The sequence below is a fragment of the Dipodomys ordii genome, unplaced genomic scaffold, assembly GCF_000151885.1.
Source record: "Dipodomys ordii isolate 6190 unplaced genomic scaffold, Dord_2.0 Scaffold132, whole genome shotgun sequence".
In the NCBI taxonomy this organism is placed as follows: Eukaryota; Metazoa; Chordata; class Mammalia; order Rodentia; family Heteromyidae; genus Dipodomys; species Dipodomys ordii.
In genome coordinates, this window is record NW_012267348.1 from 4,897,487 (window position 1) to 4,911,572 (window position 14,086).

General features: G+C 44.2%; 1 protein-coding gene across 1 annotated transcript in view; it reads right to left on the reverse strand.

Moving 5' to 3' along the window:
- Nucleotides 1-9,707: 9,707 nt before the first annotated feature.
- Phf7 (PHD finger protein 7) overlaps nt 9,708-14,086 on the reverse strand; it is an 11,821-nt gene continuing 7,442 nt past the window's right edge. The window contains exons 5-10 of the mRNA XM_013030730.1: nt 13,545-13,669; nt 12,927-13,086; nt 12,049-12,155; nt 11,195-11,311; nt 10,410-10,534; nt 9,708-10,205 (exon numbers count right to left, since the gene is read on the reverse strand). Of these exons, the coding sequence (XP_012886184.1) occupies nt 9,979-10,205; nt 10,410-10,534; nt 11,195-11,311; nt 12,049-12,155; nt 12,927-13,086; nt 13,545-13,669 (861 nt within the window). The 3' untranslated portion in view covers nt 9,708-9,978. The remainder of the gene's footprint in view (nt 10,206-10,409; nt 10,535-11,194; nt 11,312-12,048; nt 12,156-12,926; nt 13,087-13,544; nt 13,670-14,086) is intronic.

A 14,086-nucleotide genomic window follows, 5' to 3' on the forward strand; every position in this document is an offset into this window, starting at 1 on the left:
CTGGTGATTAATTGGGAATAAAAGTCTCATGGACTTTTCTGCCCGGGCTGGCTTTGAACCTCAATCCTCAGATCTCAGCCTCCTAAGTAGCTAGGATGACAGACTTGAGCTACCACCATTTAAGGCTTTGGGTTTTATCTCCTCAACCCTAACCATTTGAGAACCTGAATCTGAAGGCATACTCTCCTCACTCTCTTGATTTTATGGCAACTGAAGGTCTGAGGTCAACCTAACAACATCCTGGGAAACTTTCCTGCCTAGGGTAGGGTCTGCTGGAATACTAGCAGGTAAAAGTAGAGAAGAGGAAGAAATGTGGGAGCTGGAAGGAAGAAAGGAAAGGAAGGCCCAGAAGACAGGGAAGCCAGCCTTCAGGAAAGTATAACAGAGCTGTAGCTAAGTTCTCCCTGGAAAGCCAGAAAAAGGCAATTCATCCCTCAGTGGGTGTGGATGGAGCAGAGGCTTGGTAAGCCCCAAGAATCATCTGGGGAAGTGGTCCTGAAAAATGGAGAGAGAAGGAACATATGGTCCTGAATTCACACCTACTCCTGGAAAAGCACGGACAGCTTCTACCAACTGCCACCCACTCTATGGTACTATGTGTTTTTGACTTCAATTCCTGGAAATGCTCTCTGTGTGTGAATTCCATTTTGTGTTTGTATTTTGAGATGGGTCCTGTGGTTTCTCTGTCTTTAGAACATACTTCTTGAAATTGCTATTGACATTTTAATTGTCAGGACTGCCCCTGAGCTCATGAAGAAAGTAGAGACTACAAAGGGATGAAATTAATATTTATATCACAGTTATATGATTGTTGTATCTGTGTGTTTTTGTATTAAATTGACTGATGCTGTGTCTGGAAAAGTAGAGCTTTCCCCATCTGTTCTGAGAGAGAAGGTCAGAAGGTCACTATGGGAGGTATTTTCTAACAGGGGAGGGAGATGGGTAACAGGGGAAGGAAGGAGTCAAGGGCTTTGTCTTTAGAGCTGAGATTGCTCATTAAATTAGGAAAATCCTTCCTTGAGGGCTGATAAAACTGACCTTAGATCTTCAGGAGGATCTTGAGCCAGGAAAAAAAAAAAGCTGGCCAAGGGCACCCAGGCACGTAGGCAGCTCTGTTCCTTTTTCACAACACTTAACATTTGTCAACAGCAACACTTAGCCTGGTGCCTCCTTCACCCCAACCCACATACCAATGTATATTAAGGACACCCAGCTCATGCCAGGGCTAGGCTATGGGGGCTGGAACTTTTGGGGAGGATAAGAATCTGAGCTACTGGGCAGCATGCACAGAAGGCCCTCTGACCATGGCACCCTCTCCTCCAGTGGCATCATGCCCACCGGCCAAAGAGCAGATGCCAGGCTGGAGGTGTAGCTCAAAGTGGCAGAGCTTCAGCCAAAGAAGCCAAAAGAGCAGACTCCACTGGTGCTGGAAGAAGATGGAAAACAAACCACAGGAGAGAGAGACATCAGCCCATTTCTCTAAGAAGGCAGCCCTGGACCTCCTGCTTGGATGGACACCTCCATCTAGCTGTAGTCTAGAAGTCTTAACTGAACAGGTCAAGCTATTATTCAGGCCCAGAAGCCACAGCTATCCTTTTATCCCTTTCCCTGACCACAAATAGCCAGGCCTGACAGAGTCAAAATCCCTAATCTCTAATCATCACCACCCATGGAGAGCCATCATTTTACCCACTTTCCGTAGTTTGACAGGCTATATTAATGTGGTCCCCAACGCTCCCTTCTCTGCTCAAACATCATTCGCCTGTGGCAGCCTAATGTCCCAGCTCACCACTGTCATTGCTGCAATGCTCCCGAGACCTCCTTGGCCATGTTGCCCTCCTCCTCACCTCTTGAGCCTTATTTCCTTCCTTCCATAGTGTCTCCCTCTCTCTGTCTTCCTCTTGCAGCATTTTTTTCTCTAAATCTCCTACTTCCTCTGTTCTCTGGACCTCTGTTTATGATTTGCCAAATAGGTTTAGAGCTAGAAAGGGGCTTAGACAAAGAAAGGAGTCAAGTATTTCCAAAATGCTGTCCTTTGAAATGGTAATCCTAGGAGCTCTTCCATGATCTTATGGTCTCTATGGTTAGATTCCAGAATTTCTGTGACCTTGCCTTTCACTTCTGCCTGCTTCCCTGCCCCATGAAAAGCCTGAGAAGTCTTGTGGGTGGTGGTCTGTCTCTCACTAATCTACCTTTCTCCTATGTGCTCTATAATTCTCTAAAATGTCTGGCCTGTATCTTTTACTTTCCACAGAGCAGCCAACATCTCATGCTTCTAATATTCTGAAGAATACCCATTGGTAAAGTGCTGTTAATAGATTCATTCTTTTCCTAAATACACAAGACTAATTTGTTAATTTCTGTCTCCCAAGCTTGTAAGTTTACCAGAGGCCCTGACCTCCTAGGTGCCAGTCACATTTTGCTTTCCAATGGCCTTCAAAGTAGGCCCTGCTACCCCAGGGACATGGCTGCCAAACCACTAGTTTACTAGCCCTTGGGCCAAGACTCTACCCTGCTTCTGGCTCCCATCCTAGCCACACTCAGTCTGCCTTCTTAGCCTTTGTCTGGCTCTTCCTGTATCTGGCATAGTTCTTGGTGGGGGGTCTAGGATTCACCCCAAGTCTGTGGTTGTCCTACAGTCCAACAGAGTAATTGTTCAGGAAGGATGGGGTAGAATAAGAAAGGAGAACAATCTTTTTTTTAAAAAAACTATATCAAATGGCTTCTGTGCTTCTATTTCATGTTAAACATGGGTCATGTCCTAGACTTTGATAGGAGGTGTAGGCACATCACAGCCGTCAGGAGACTGGCTTGTCTGCTTTAGGCAGTCCTCTCTGTAGGCAGGGTTGGGACCCTTGCTGCAACTCCAGCCAGTGGGCTCTGGAGGACCAGCTCAAAAACAGGCTTCTCTGGCCAGACACATTTTAGGATTTGGAGAGTTGCTCAAAATAGTCCAGTTTCTATCTAAGTTAAGGACCCACCCTTGAGCTCCACTCAAGTCTGCAGAGAATTCCAGAAGGAGAAAGTTTAGCACGCACTAAGGATAAATCTCTAGGGTTGTCTAAGACTACAAACTTGGCAAGAATGGAGTGGGCAGGGCTAGATTTGGACACAGTATCTGATAAAGAACTTGGGGCTGCTGGGCCCCCACCCTGCTCCTCCTCTTCCGGACCCACCCACCCGTTTGGTGTAGGGGAGGTAAAGCAAGGCTGTGATGGCCCTGTGCCCACTTCCCAACCCCCAGCCACCTTTCCTATGCTGGGTGCCTCTCTTAGAGACTTCATCCTAATGAAACCTTTTCACTTTCCCTGCTGGAGTTTCATTAAGGAAAGGTCTAGTTCCTCAATGTGGCCTTAAAAAAAATCATTCTCTGAGACAGGAACTATGGTGAAGCCTCCAGGGAGACCCTTCCAGGCTCTCCTCCTGCCAGGCTTCCAGCAACCAGCTTGCATTCAAGGACTTGTCAATGCAGAGACTCAAGTGACCAGTCTTGACCTTATTCTTCTATGGAGGAAGACATTCAGCCCATACCGTAATCTATCCACAGGTATCTCTTGCATATCCCACTGGGTAGAGGGATGCCAGGGCTGCAGACAGCTGTATTTGACAGGGTTACAAAGAGAGGCCTGGGAAGAGTCCAAGTGTCTAATATCAAATGCTGGGGACTGGAACAGGGATTCTTGAAGCCTGTTGGAAGGACAAGATGGGCTGTGCTGTCAGAGATAAAGGTATAGAAAGAAGAGTGACAAACAGCTTGCCTTGTAGGCATGATCTCATTCCTCACTCCACACTACCTCCACCGCCTCAGCTGATAAGAATCTGGCACTGTTTCCTGTAGTCCAAGGGTCTCAGACAATGGTGTGAACGGCTGGCTCTACTGGAAAGGACATTGTTCAGAGAAGAAAAAAAAAACTACCCCAGCACAAAGCCAGGGCAGGATCTGTCTAAATGTAAGTGCCTGTTTACAAAGCTACAATTTCCAAGGAGTAGAAGACAATGGGGGATTGTTTCAGCAATGCTGGTGCCCCCTTCCAGTATGCTCCTGTAGAATGGAGATGGCTTTGATGGTTCAGACAAGTCTCAGATATTCTGAGAGGGATGAACACTGATGGCGTGGATCCCTTCCTGTTTATCCAGGGTGCATGAAGAGGCAGGATCAAGGAAGACAAGGGGAAGGGGCTCCTGGGCCTCATCCCTTCTATCCGGTCCTTGTGCTAGCTGAATTCTCAGAGAGGGAGTATACTAAGGGAGAAGTAAGAGCAAGGGTGTTTAAGTGTGTATATGTGAGTGAGGTGTGTGTGTGGACAGAGAGAAAAGAGAGTGAGAGAGGGTAAGAGAGAGAGAGAGGGAGGGAGACAGAGAGAGGGAAGGAAAGAGGGAGAGAGAGAGAGAGAGAGAGGAACTCTTCAGTTTATGGCTTACACTTGCCACTTTGATTTTTGGGAAAAACAAAAACAAAAAATTAAGGCTTATCTTTTTCCCCTGGTACTGGGGCTTGAACTCAGGGCCTTGAACTCAAGGGCTCATGCTCTCAATTATCTTTTTCACTTAAGGCCAGTGAAAGCCACTTAAAGCTATATTGGATATAAAAGTCTGGATAATTGGATATGAGAACCTCAGATTTGTTTGCCCAGGCTGGCTTTGAACGTCGAACCTAAGATCTCAAACCCCTGAGTAGCAAGGATTACAAGCCTGAGCCACTGGCACTGACTTGAAAATAGATCTTTTGGAACCAGGGCACCTTCTCACACCTGGGAGCGCTTGACTAACCTCTAGCCAGTCTGGGAGCACACAAGGAGCTGGCACTCCTGGAAACTCTGGCTCTGGGATCAGAAACAGTAGATGTACTGTTTGGTTTTTTTTCCATATCAGTTTCCTGTTCTGTCTGCAGAGGCTAGAATCTTTGTATCAAAGACCCTGATGAAAGTGAGTGTGCATCTCTCTGTGTGTATCTGTATGTGTGCATGTATGGGTGTATATGATAGGAAGGCAGTGCAGAAAAGGAACAGAACTATATCACATATTCTTTTTGAGACTGAAATTCACAATTTTTGATGGATGGGAGAAAGGTGGCTGGGTTAGTCGGGTCACTTTGTGCCTGGAGCAGTTGACTGTAAGGGCAGTCTTGTTTGAAGATTTGACATGTGGTAGAAATGTCATAAGTACCTTTTATACTCATCTCTAAACCTAACACAAACATACCACATCAATAAACTCAAATGTTTAGAGTACGTGAGGAGCAATAAATGTTATGCAATACTAAAATAGGAGTTTGCTTTGTATTGACCATTCTCACCTTTCAGGTCCAAGGTTTATAATTGTCAACGTGCTAACAGCGTCCTCTGGTGTTTGGTAGCAGAACAACAGACTTCTGAATAGAGGGATGGACACACACACACACACACACACACACACACACACACACACACACACACACCACACACACACACACACACGGGATTGGTAGATGTTAAATTACCACTGAAGGTGAGAATTCTAGACTAGGTACCATGAGAGGAAGAAGAACAGTTCCTTCCTGGGCTACCAATCTAGCAGGAGAGATACACCCACAATTGTAGGACTGAAGAATGACAGGGGCTATACAAGCAGAGGACACCGAAAGTGAGAAGGGACATGGCCAAATGGTAGAACACCAACTGAGCAAGCAAGCTGAGCAAAGAAGCCTAGCAAGTTCAAACCCCTGAGTTTAGGTCCTAGTATCAGCAGACAATATGAAACAAACAGCCCCAAAAAGTTTAAGGAATTTTCAAGTCTACAAGAATGGAATTAGCTGGGTGCTGGTGGCTCATACCTGTAATCTTAGCTACTCAGGAGGCTGAGATCTGAGAATCAAAGTTCAAAGCCAGCTTGAGAAGGAAAGTTTATGATATTCTTATCTCCAATTAACCACCAAAATAAGCAGCACTTACATAATCATAATAATGTAACTAATAGCTAATAAAGAATTGTAATACAACTATTTAAGATAAGGAGTGTAAAAGGAGGAAGCTTTTATTTTTTACTGGTTGATAAATTCATTTTTATTATCTTTAAGTAGTTGTATGAAGGAGTTACCATGCAACAAAACAGTTTATGAATACAGTGCGTCTTGATCAGTGTCACCCCTTTGAACATTCTTTCCTGTCCTTCTCAACCCCACTCATTCCTTCCCTCAATTTTCTTACTTTCATAGAATATACATTGAATATTTTATGACTACATTCTCTCTCATCTTCTCTTCATTTGTTTACCCTTGATCTCATCCCCCACTTTTTCATATCCATTTTTCTAGTGTTTGTTTTGTTGGACTATGAGTTAGTCTTTCTAAGGAATTACACTGTTTGAGTTCCTCCCTGAATCTACCATATTTTGGTTTATATATATATATATATGTGTATATATATATATATATATTTTTTTTTTTTTGGTCCGGTCGTGGGGCCTGAACTCTGGGCCTGGGCGCTGTCCCTCAGCCCTTCAGCTCAAGGCTAGCGCTCTACCACTTGAGCCACAGCGCCACTTCCGGCTTTTTTTTTCTTCTGCTTATGTGATGCTGAGGAATCGAACCAGGGCCTCATGCATGCAAGGCAAGCACTCTACCACTGAGCCACCTTCCAGCGCTGGTTAATATATTTATATACTGTTGAATACCTCCCCAAAGTGTTTGTTTGCTTATATATTTATAAATTAATTCTAGATTCCACTTATGAGAAAAACATCCTTTGTCTCTCTGTGCTTTACTTCACATAACATGATTTTTTCCCCAATTCCTTCTGTTTCTTTGCAAATGATGGAAATGATACAAATCTAATGGATGAGTACAATTCCATTATATATACATACAAACATACATACATACATACATACATAATACATACCACATTTTCTTGATCCATTTATTCATTGTGGAGCATTTGAGCTGATTCCATACTTTGGCTATAGTGAATAGTGCTGCAAAAACATAGTTGTGCAAGTGTCTTTACTGTATCCTAGTTTGTAGTCTTTTGGATCACAGTAGTTCTGTGTTTAGGTTTCTGAGGACTCTCCATACTGCTTCTAGAGTGGTTGAACAAGTTTACATAAAGTGGGAAGCTTTTAAAGCTTTCTAAGTCTTTATACAACACAATAGAAGTCAATAATGTCTAAGCTTAACCAATTAAGGAACTGCAAAAAAAATGGCAAGTAGTTGTCTCTAGGGAGTAGAGCTGGAACTAGAGAAGGGTAAATTGAGACCATTTTTCATTATAATCCTTTTCGTACCATTAGACTTTGTGTGCTGGGGGTTGAGCCCAAGCCTTGCACACATGGTAAGCACATGTTCTACCAGTAAGCCTCACAACTAGCTATATTAAACTTTTAAAAGTATATGTTAAGTTGCCTAAATACTTTGAAAGTAACAAAACACTGACACTCTTCGTTTGAGTCTAAGGGAATCTGGTCAGATTTGAAGGCAATCACTGTATACATCTTGGATGTTAAGTCTGCAGGACTCAGCAATATTTGGAATGAGAACACTGTCCTCTACTATTAAGTGACAATGACTCAGTGCAACCCTGAGAATTCAGTATCTGGCAAGGTTTCTGAATTTCCCTCACTTATCCAGATCCCATGAAATCATTGAAAACATACAAATGTTAGATAGGCTCTATCAAATTTCTCCCTAGGCTTTTTGTCACATCCTCATCCTAGATGCCTTGCCTAATATGAATGTCCTGGCATGAAAATCCATACATTATAGACAGAAATGCTCAAGCTACCAGGACTGAGAGGTTTGAGTGGCTTACCCCAGCTGTGGAGTGTGCTATGACTATCCTACATGCATTTCAACACGTTTGAGTTGAGGGCCCCAAGCCTAGCAACAAGGACCTGTTCTCACTTATGTGGATTACTATGTTGGTTTTTCTTTCATTTTTTCTTTCTTCTTCCCCTCTCTCTTTCGCCCCCCCCCTCTTTTGGTGCCAGTCATGGGGCTTGAACTCATGGCCTGGGTGCTGTTCCTGAGCAACTTTTACTCAAGGCTAGTGCTCTATCACTTGAGCCACAACTCCACTTCTGGCTTTCTTTTTTTTTTTTGTAGTTTCATGGAGATGAGTCTCATAGACTTTCTTGCCCAGGCTGGCTTCAAATCACCATCCCCAGATCTCAGCTTTCTGAGTAGCTAAGATTACAGGCATGAGCCATCAGTGGCTGGCTTTTCCTTTTTCCTTTTCCTTTCCCTCCTCTCTCCTCTCCTCCTTTCCCCTTTCTTCCTCTCCCCTTTTTTTCCCCTTCCCTTTCTTTTCCTTTTTTCCCTCCTGGTACTCAGACCTGAAATCAGCCTCAAGCATTTGCTCAGCTTTCTTGCCACTTGTTCCATGCCCCCTGCCCAAGTTTTGCTGGTTAATTGGAGATGGAGTCTGACTTTTCTGCTTAGGCTGGCTTCAAAACACAATCCTCCAAGTCTCAGCTTCTTGAGTAGTTAATATTACAAGCATGAACCACCAGTGCTCAGCTCTGGCTTACCTTGTACTTACTTGTACAAGGATAAGAATTTCTGTCCCTAGAATATTTCCCTACAGAATAACTACCTCCCAAAGAAATACATCTATGCCATGCACCAGAGGCTCACGCCTGTAATCCTAGCTACTCAGGAGGCTGAGATCTGAGGATCCTGGTTAAAAGCCAGCTGAGGCAGGAAAAGTCTTTGAGATTCCTATCTCCAATAAACCACTAGAAAATCGGAAGTGGCGCTGTGGCTCAAGTGCTCACCTTGAGCTGAAGAACTCAGGGACAGTGCCCAGGTCCAGAGTTCAAGCCCCACAACCAACAAAAAAAGAGAAAAAGAAAAAGGAAAAAGAAACACATCTATGTTCTATCTTGAAAGTCTTATATTAAATACTAAACTTTATGTATTAGAAGGGTGAATTTCTTAAAAAAGATTTTTATTAGCATATATTAGTGATACAAGGGGATTTGTGTAATTTTCATATGTACAATGTACCCCAATCAAATTTACCACTTGCATCTCTCTCCCTCTATCCACCCTCTCCCCTTCTTAAATCAGTTCCACCAAGTTTCATTGCTGTTTTCACACATGCATATAAACTACTTTGCCAGTCACCTTCTATTGGTCCTTCTTCTTTTCAATGATACTTGCTCCCCCAACATAGCATAGTTTACTTTTCCTGTGATTCATTTCTGTACCAGCATATATTAATTATGTGAAGGTTTACCATGGTAATTCATATATGCACATAATTTAGTCAGATAAACCTTACCTATTGCTCTTTCCTGGCTCCTCCTATCCTCATTACTGTCCAATAGCTTTCCTTATGCTATTAAAAGGGTAAGTTTTCAATTTCTGTTACTTTATCCAGACTCTTTAATGTTTGTGTTTTGGTCAGTCCTGGGGCTTGAACTTGGGGCCTGCACACTGTCCCTGAGTCTCTTTGTGTTCAAGGCTAGCACTCTACCACTTGAGCCACAGCACCATTTCTGGATTTTTCTAAGTAGTTTATTGGAGATTAGTCTTATGGATTTTCTGCCCGGGGTTGGCTTCAAACTGTGATCCTCATATCTCAGCCTCCTGAGCAGCTAGGATTACAGGCATGAGTCACTAGTGTCCAGGCTCTTTGGCATTTTAAACAAGTTCCAGAGTGAATTTATAAGGAGACATCAATGGAGAGAAAACTTTTATTTGCAAAATAACAAGCATGAGTGAAGTAAGAAGAGGCATATGAGAACCAGATTAAGGTGGAAGAAAGAGAACTGGGAGGAAAGAGCAAAGGCACTCTCAGAGCCACAAATACATCTGGCTGTTGGCATCTTGACTCTGCTCTTCCCTCACACTCTCCTGGGGTTTCTTTGCTTGGCTCATAGTCTTACTGCTGGCCCTCTTTCCCTGTCTCACAGTCCCCAAATGCTCCCTCCTCCCCCAAGCCCAATGGTGGAGTGCTACTTCATACCTAATTGTGTTTGGCAGCAACTACTCAGAAGCTGTTACTGGGATTTTTTGCAGCTCTTAGGGATTTTGATTCCCTTGGATTGCCAGGAATGGCTCCTCCTGCCATCAGAGGACTCTGGATTTTCTACCGAGGAAGTTCCTGGCCAATCATTCCAAGAAGGGCCTGGATTCTCTCCCAGACTGGAATCTCTGCAGAGTGGCTCCTGGGGGTGGAAGGTGCTGCTGCAGCAGGGGATGTCATCTGAGTTTTCAGGTACATAGTCTGGTGAAAGAAAGGGGGGAAAAGAAAACTAAGCACTTTGTTTCTCCCAGGTGCAGGTCCTTAGGCCCTGCCCAAATCATTTTCCTTCCAAAGCTAAAGACCCCACTAAAAGCCCCTCTCTTGGGAATGCTTCCTCCATTCCCAAGCACCACAAGTCCCCAGCCCTATCTCAGTTTATAGACCAAACCATCCTTCCAGCTCCACCTGTGATTGAAGCAGAAGGTGAACACTCCTCACATTCCCATTTCTTGCCGTTGGATCTAAGAAAGGAGCAGTCTCTATGGGTTCCATGGGATCCACACGTAGCACACAGAATAAGGCACCACTTCCTATAGGAAGAGCCAAAGAGAGATGTTTGCTGCTGGCCAACCTCAGCAATGTGAAATGCTTCCTGGGCTCTGTGTGTATGTGTATGTGTGTACATATATATGTTTGTGTGTGTGTTGAGCCACACCCCCACTTCTAGATTTTTGCTAGTTAACTGGAGAAGAGTCCCATGTACTTTTCCGTCTGGGCTGGTTCTGAACTGTGATCCTCAGATCTCAGCCTTCTGGCTAGTTAGGATTGTAGGTGTGAACCTCCAGTGCCTCGCCTTAGGCTTTTTTTTTAACTATACATTTCAACCATCACGGGTTTGAGGTTTAGAGAGCCTGAATATGGTAATTCCAGGAGCCTGCAAGTAGGCATAGCCCTTTACAAGATGGATTTGGAAAGGAATTAGTCATGCATGTTTCTTTACTAGCATCAGAAGTAGACCTTGCAAAGGAGACCTGTCTGTATATAGTAAGTTGGGGGCTGGTCAAGAATGGGACTTAGCTCTGTATATCACCTTTATAATAACAAAAAATTAAAGTTTAAAAAATGGGACTTAACAATTAAGCATCCAAAGGTTTGAAGGCAGGAGGAATTTGTTTCTCCTAATAATTGTGCCAAAATCTAACTCCAAGATGACACTCATAAGAGCTTTCTAGCCAGGAGCTTCTCCCTACCCTTCATCCTCAAAGCTGTCTCTGCCGTGTTCATACAGACAGGTTGGAGCATCACAATGCTGATAGCGCTGGTATAACTCTGAGAAAGCCCCTGGTTCAAGTTCCCAGGCAGCATCTCTGCAGTGGGAGAAGAAACACAGTAAAAAACATACAATCTTCCTTGTCCACCAGGAAGGAACTAATGACCCAAGCTAAGCACAGCTAAGTACAGCACAAGTTCACCAAGGCTGGGGGGCTGTGGGAGAGGGATGTGGGAATGTTACACAGGGGTTCTTCAGTTTCACCCTAGAGTTCAAGAACCCAATCCCCCAGGGAATTCTGATCCCCAAAGTACCCATTTCAGAAACATGCCTTCAGCTCATTTCCCTTCCTCCCTCCCTCCCTCCCTCCCTTCCCTCTTCCTCCTCTCCCTACTTCCTCTTCTTCTTTCCTTCCTTTCTCCCCTTCTTCTCCTTCTTCCCCTTCCTTTCTCTCACCAATCCTGGGGCTTGAACTCAGGGCCTGGGCACTGTCCCTGAGGGTTTTTTCCCTCAAGAATAGCACTCTACCACTTGAGCCATAGCTGCATTTCCAGCTTTCTGGTGTTAAGTGAAGATAGGAATCTCACAGACTTTCCTGCTTGGGCTAGATCAAACTATGATCCTCAGCTCTCAGTCTCCTGAGTAGCTAGGATTACAGGTGTGAGAAACCAGCACCTTGCTCCTTCCTTTTATTTTGGTAACTACAAAGCACTCTCCTTACCATCTATCCATACCTTCCTTCACCGTGCTCATTGTCCAAATTATTCTCAGACTTATCTCCTCTCTAAAAATCTAGGCAACTCACTCCCTGGAATAATTCTTGTGGAATAATACCTGTCTGGAATATGAATTCCCATTCTTAACATTTCTTGAGGAAACTCTTCTCTGTTGTTGCACTGGGGACATTTGAAGAAATGCTTTGCTGATGTGTGGGCATATTTCTGCAAAAAGAAACATGGAAGAGCTTTGTGTTTGTCAAACACTGACTACCTTCTTCCCATTCCCACACTTACCCTATAGGGGGTGGTGTTCAGGAAAAGCAGTTTGGGTAGACTAGGGTGAAAGTTGCAAAATCACTTGTCAAGTCTGGAACCAAAATGCTTTCAAAATAGTTCCCAGAGTGCCTTAATTATCATTTCTGGCCACAGGTCTTAATGGTGCTAAGTAGGGGTCATGTGCCTGAATACATTTTTTCTTTCATCCCAGTAATGAAGCTGATTTTGAAGCTACTTGATTAATTCTGGGATGAGTCTACTTGCTCTAGCAATCCAGAGGAATTTTTGTTGTTGATCATGGGGCTTGAACTCAGGGCCTGGGTGCTATCCTTGAGCTTTTTTTGCTAAAGGGTAGCACTCTGCCAGTTTGAGACTTCTGGTTTTCTGGTGGCTAATTGGAGATAAAGGTCTCACAGATTTTCCTACCCAGGCTGCCTTCGAACTGCAATCCATAGATCTCGGATTCCTGAGAAGCTAGGATTACAGATGTAAGTCATCAGCACCTATCCAGAGGATTTTGCTCAGCCTGTCTTATCATGAATGAGATGCTAAGGTCCAAGGATGGCCAGAGTCTAGGCTACTTTCACTGATCAGAAGCAGTCTTATATATAGGCCTGTAGCCTGGAGTGCTGAATTAAAGCTTGCCTGAGTGTTTCATGCAGGGAACTAGGGTAACCGTGGAAGGCCACTCCACCTCCAGGGTAGAGAAAGCCCTACCTGGATGCACTTGCGGTGGTAGATAGTTTGACTACAACATGGGCTCTGGATGTTCTCAACACTCGCTTGAGATAAGTCTTCACAACATAAGACGCAGTTTTCCTCCCTCAATTTCCCCTGATGGATGTTCTGTGTTGGGCGATGTTTTCCACAAAATGATCTATGACAGGGTAAACAGAATTGTCACTGATGCAGACTCCCAGCTGCCTGGCCTAGGACGGTTAAGAAATCAGTCATCCAGGCCAGTGCTCAGTGAACCTCCACATTTGGGGAGGAGTATAAGCAGGGTGAAGAACAGCCCCATGTTTTCTCACGGCTACTCTTCCCCCAAGCAAAGCTCCCACGGCTGTCTCCCCAACCTCTCATTCTTAAAAACCCCACTTAGTTCTGAGCAGCTGTCTGTGAACCCCAGCTGTTTGCAATTTAAGGAGGGGACAGGAAGCAAGAAGAAACCCCTGTGAAATATCCAAGTCAAGACACTGTTTCCCATTATTGAGTGGAGGGACAGATTTGTTGGTGAATCGAAACAGGCCTGTGAAAACTCAGTTCTGATTTCATTACGTGGCTAAACAGCAAGTTGCAAAGGGGCAGCTTAACTAACTTTACTCCTTCACTTACTTGTACTCTCCAAAAAATTGTGAAAGGCAACCCCTTTCTTGGCCACAAGGCAGATGGAAGTTTCTGACGCAATGGTTCTTCTGGCAACTGATAGCAGCTCCTTTTTTCTTGCACACAAAGCAGATCTGCAAATGGGATCCCAGACAATTCTCAGTGACCCAAGAAACACATCTTTCTATGGAATGGAAATGAGAAGCAACAACCATTCTTTTTCCTCATTGGCCCTAAAAGCTCTAGGGCATCCCTAAAATTGAGCTTCAAGCAGCACTGAGCTGTTTTCTCAGGATGTTGTCCTCTTTCCTTACTTAGGATGCTACATTCAAAGGAGAATGAGATTTAAGAGAAGGACCAGTATTATAGGTGTAGCTTAGTAGTAGAGAGCTTGCTTAGCATGCATAAATCCTTGGTATGATCCCTAGCACAACACGCATACACCCTGGATTCTATCCTCAGCATAGTAAGCATGTGTATGCAGGTGTACGCATGAAGACAAGCACACACACACACACACACACACACACACACACACACACACACACACA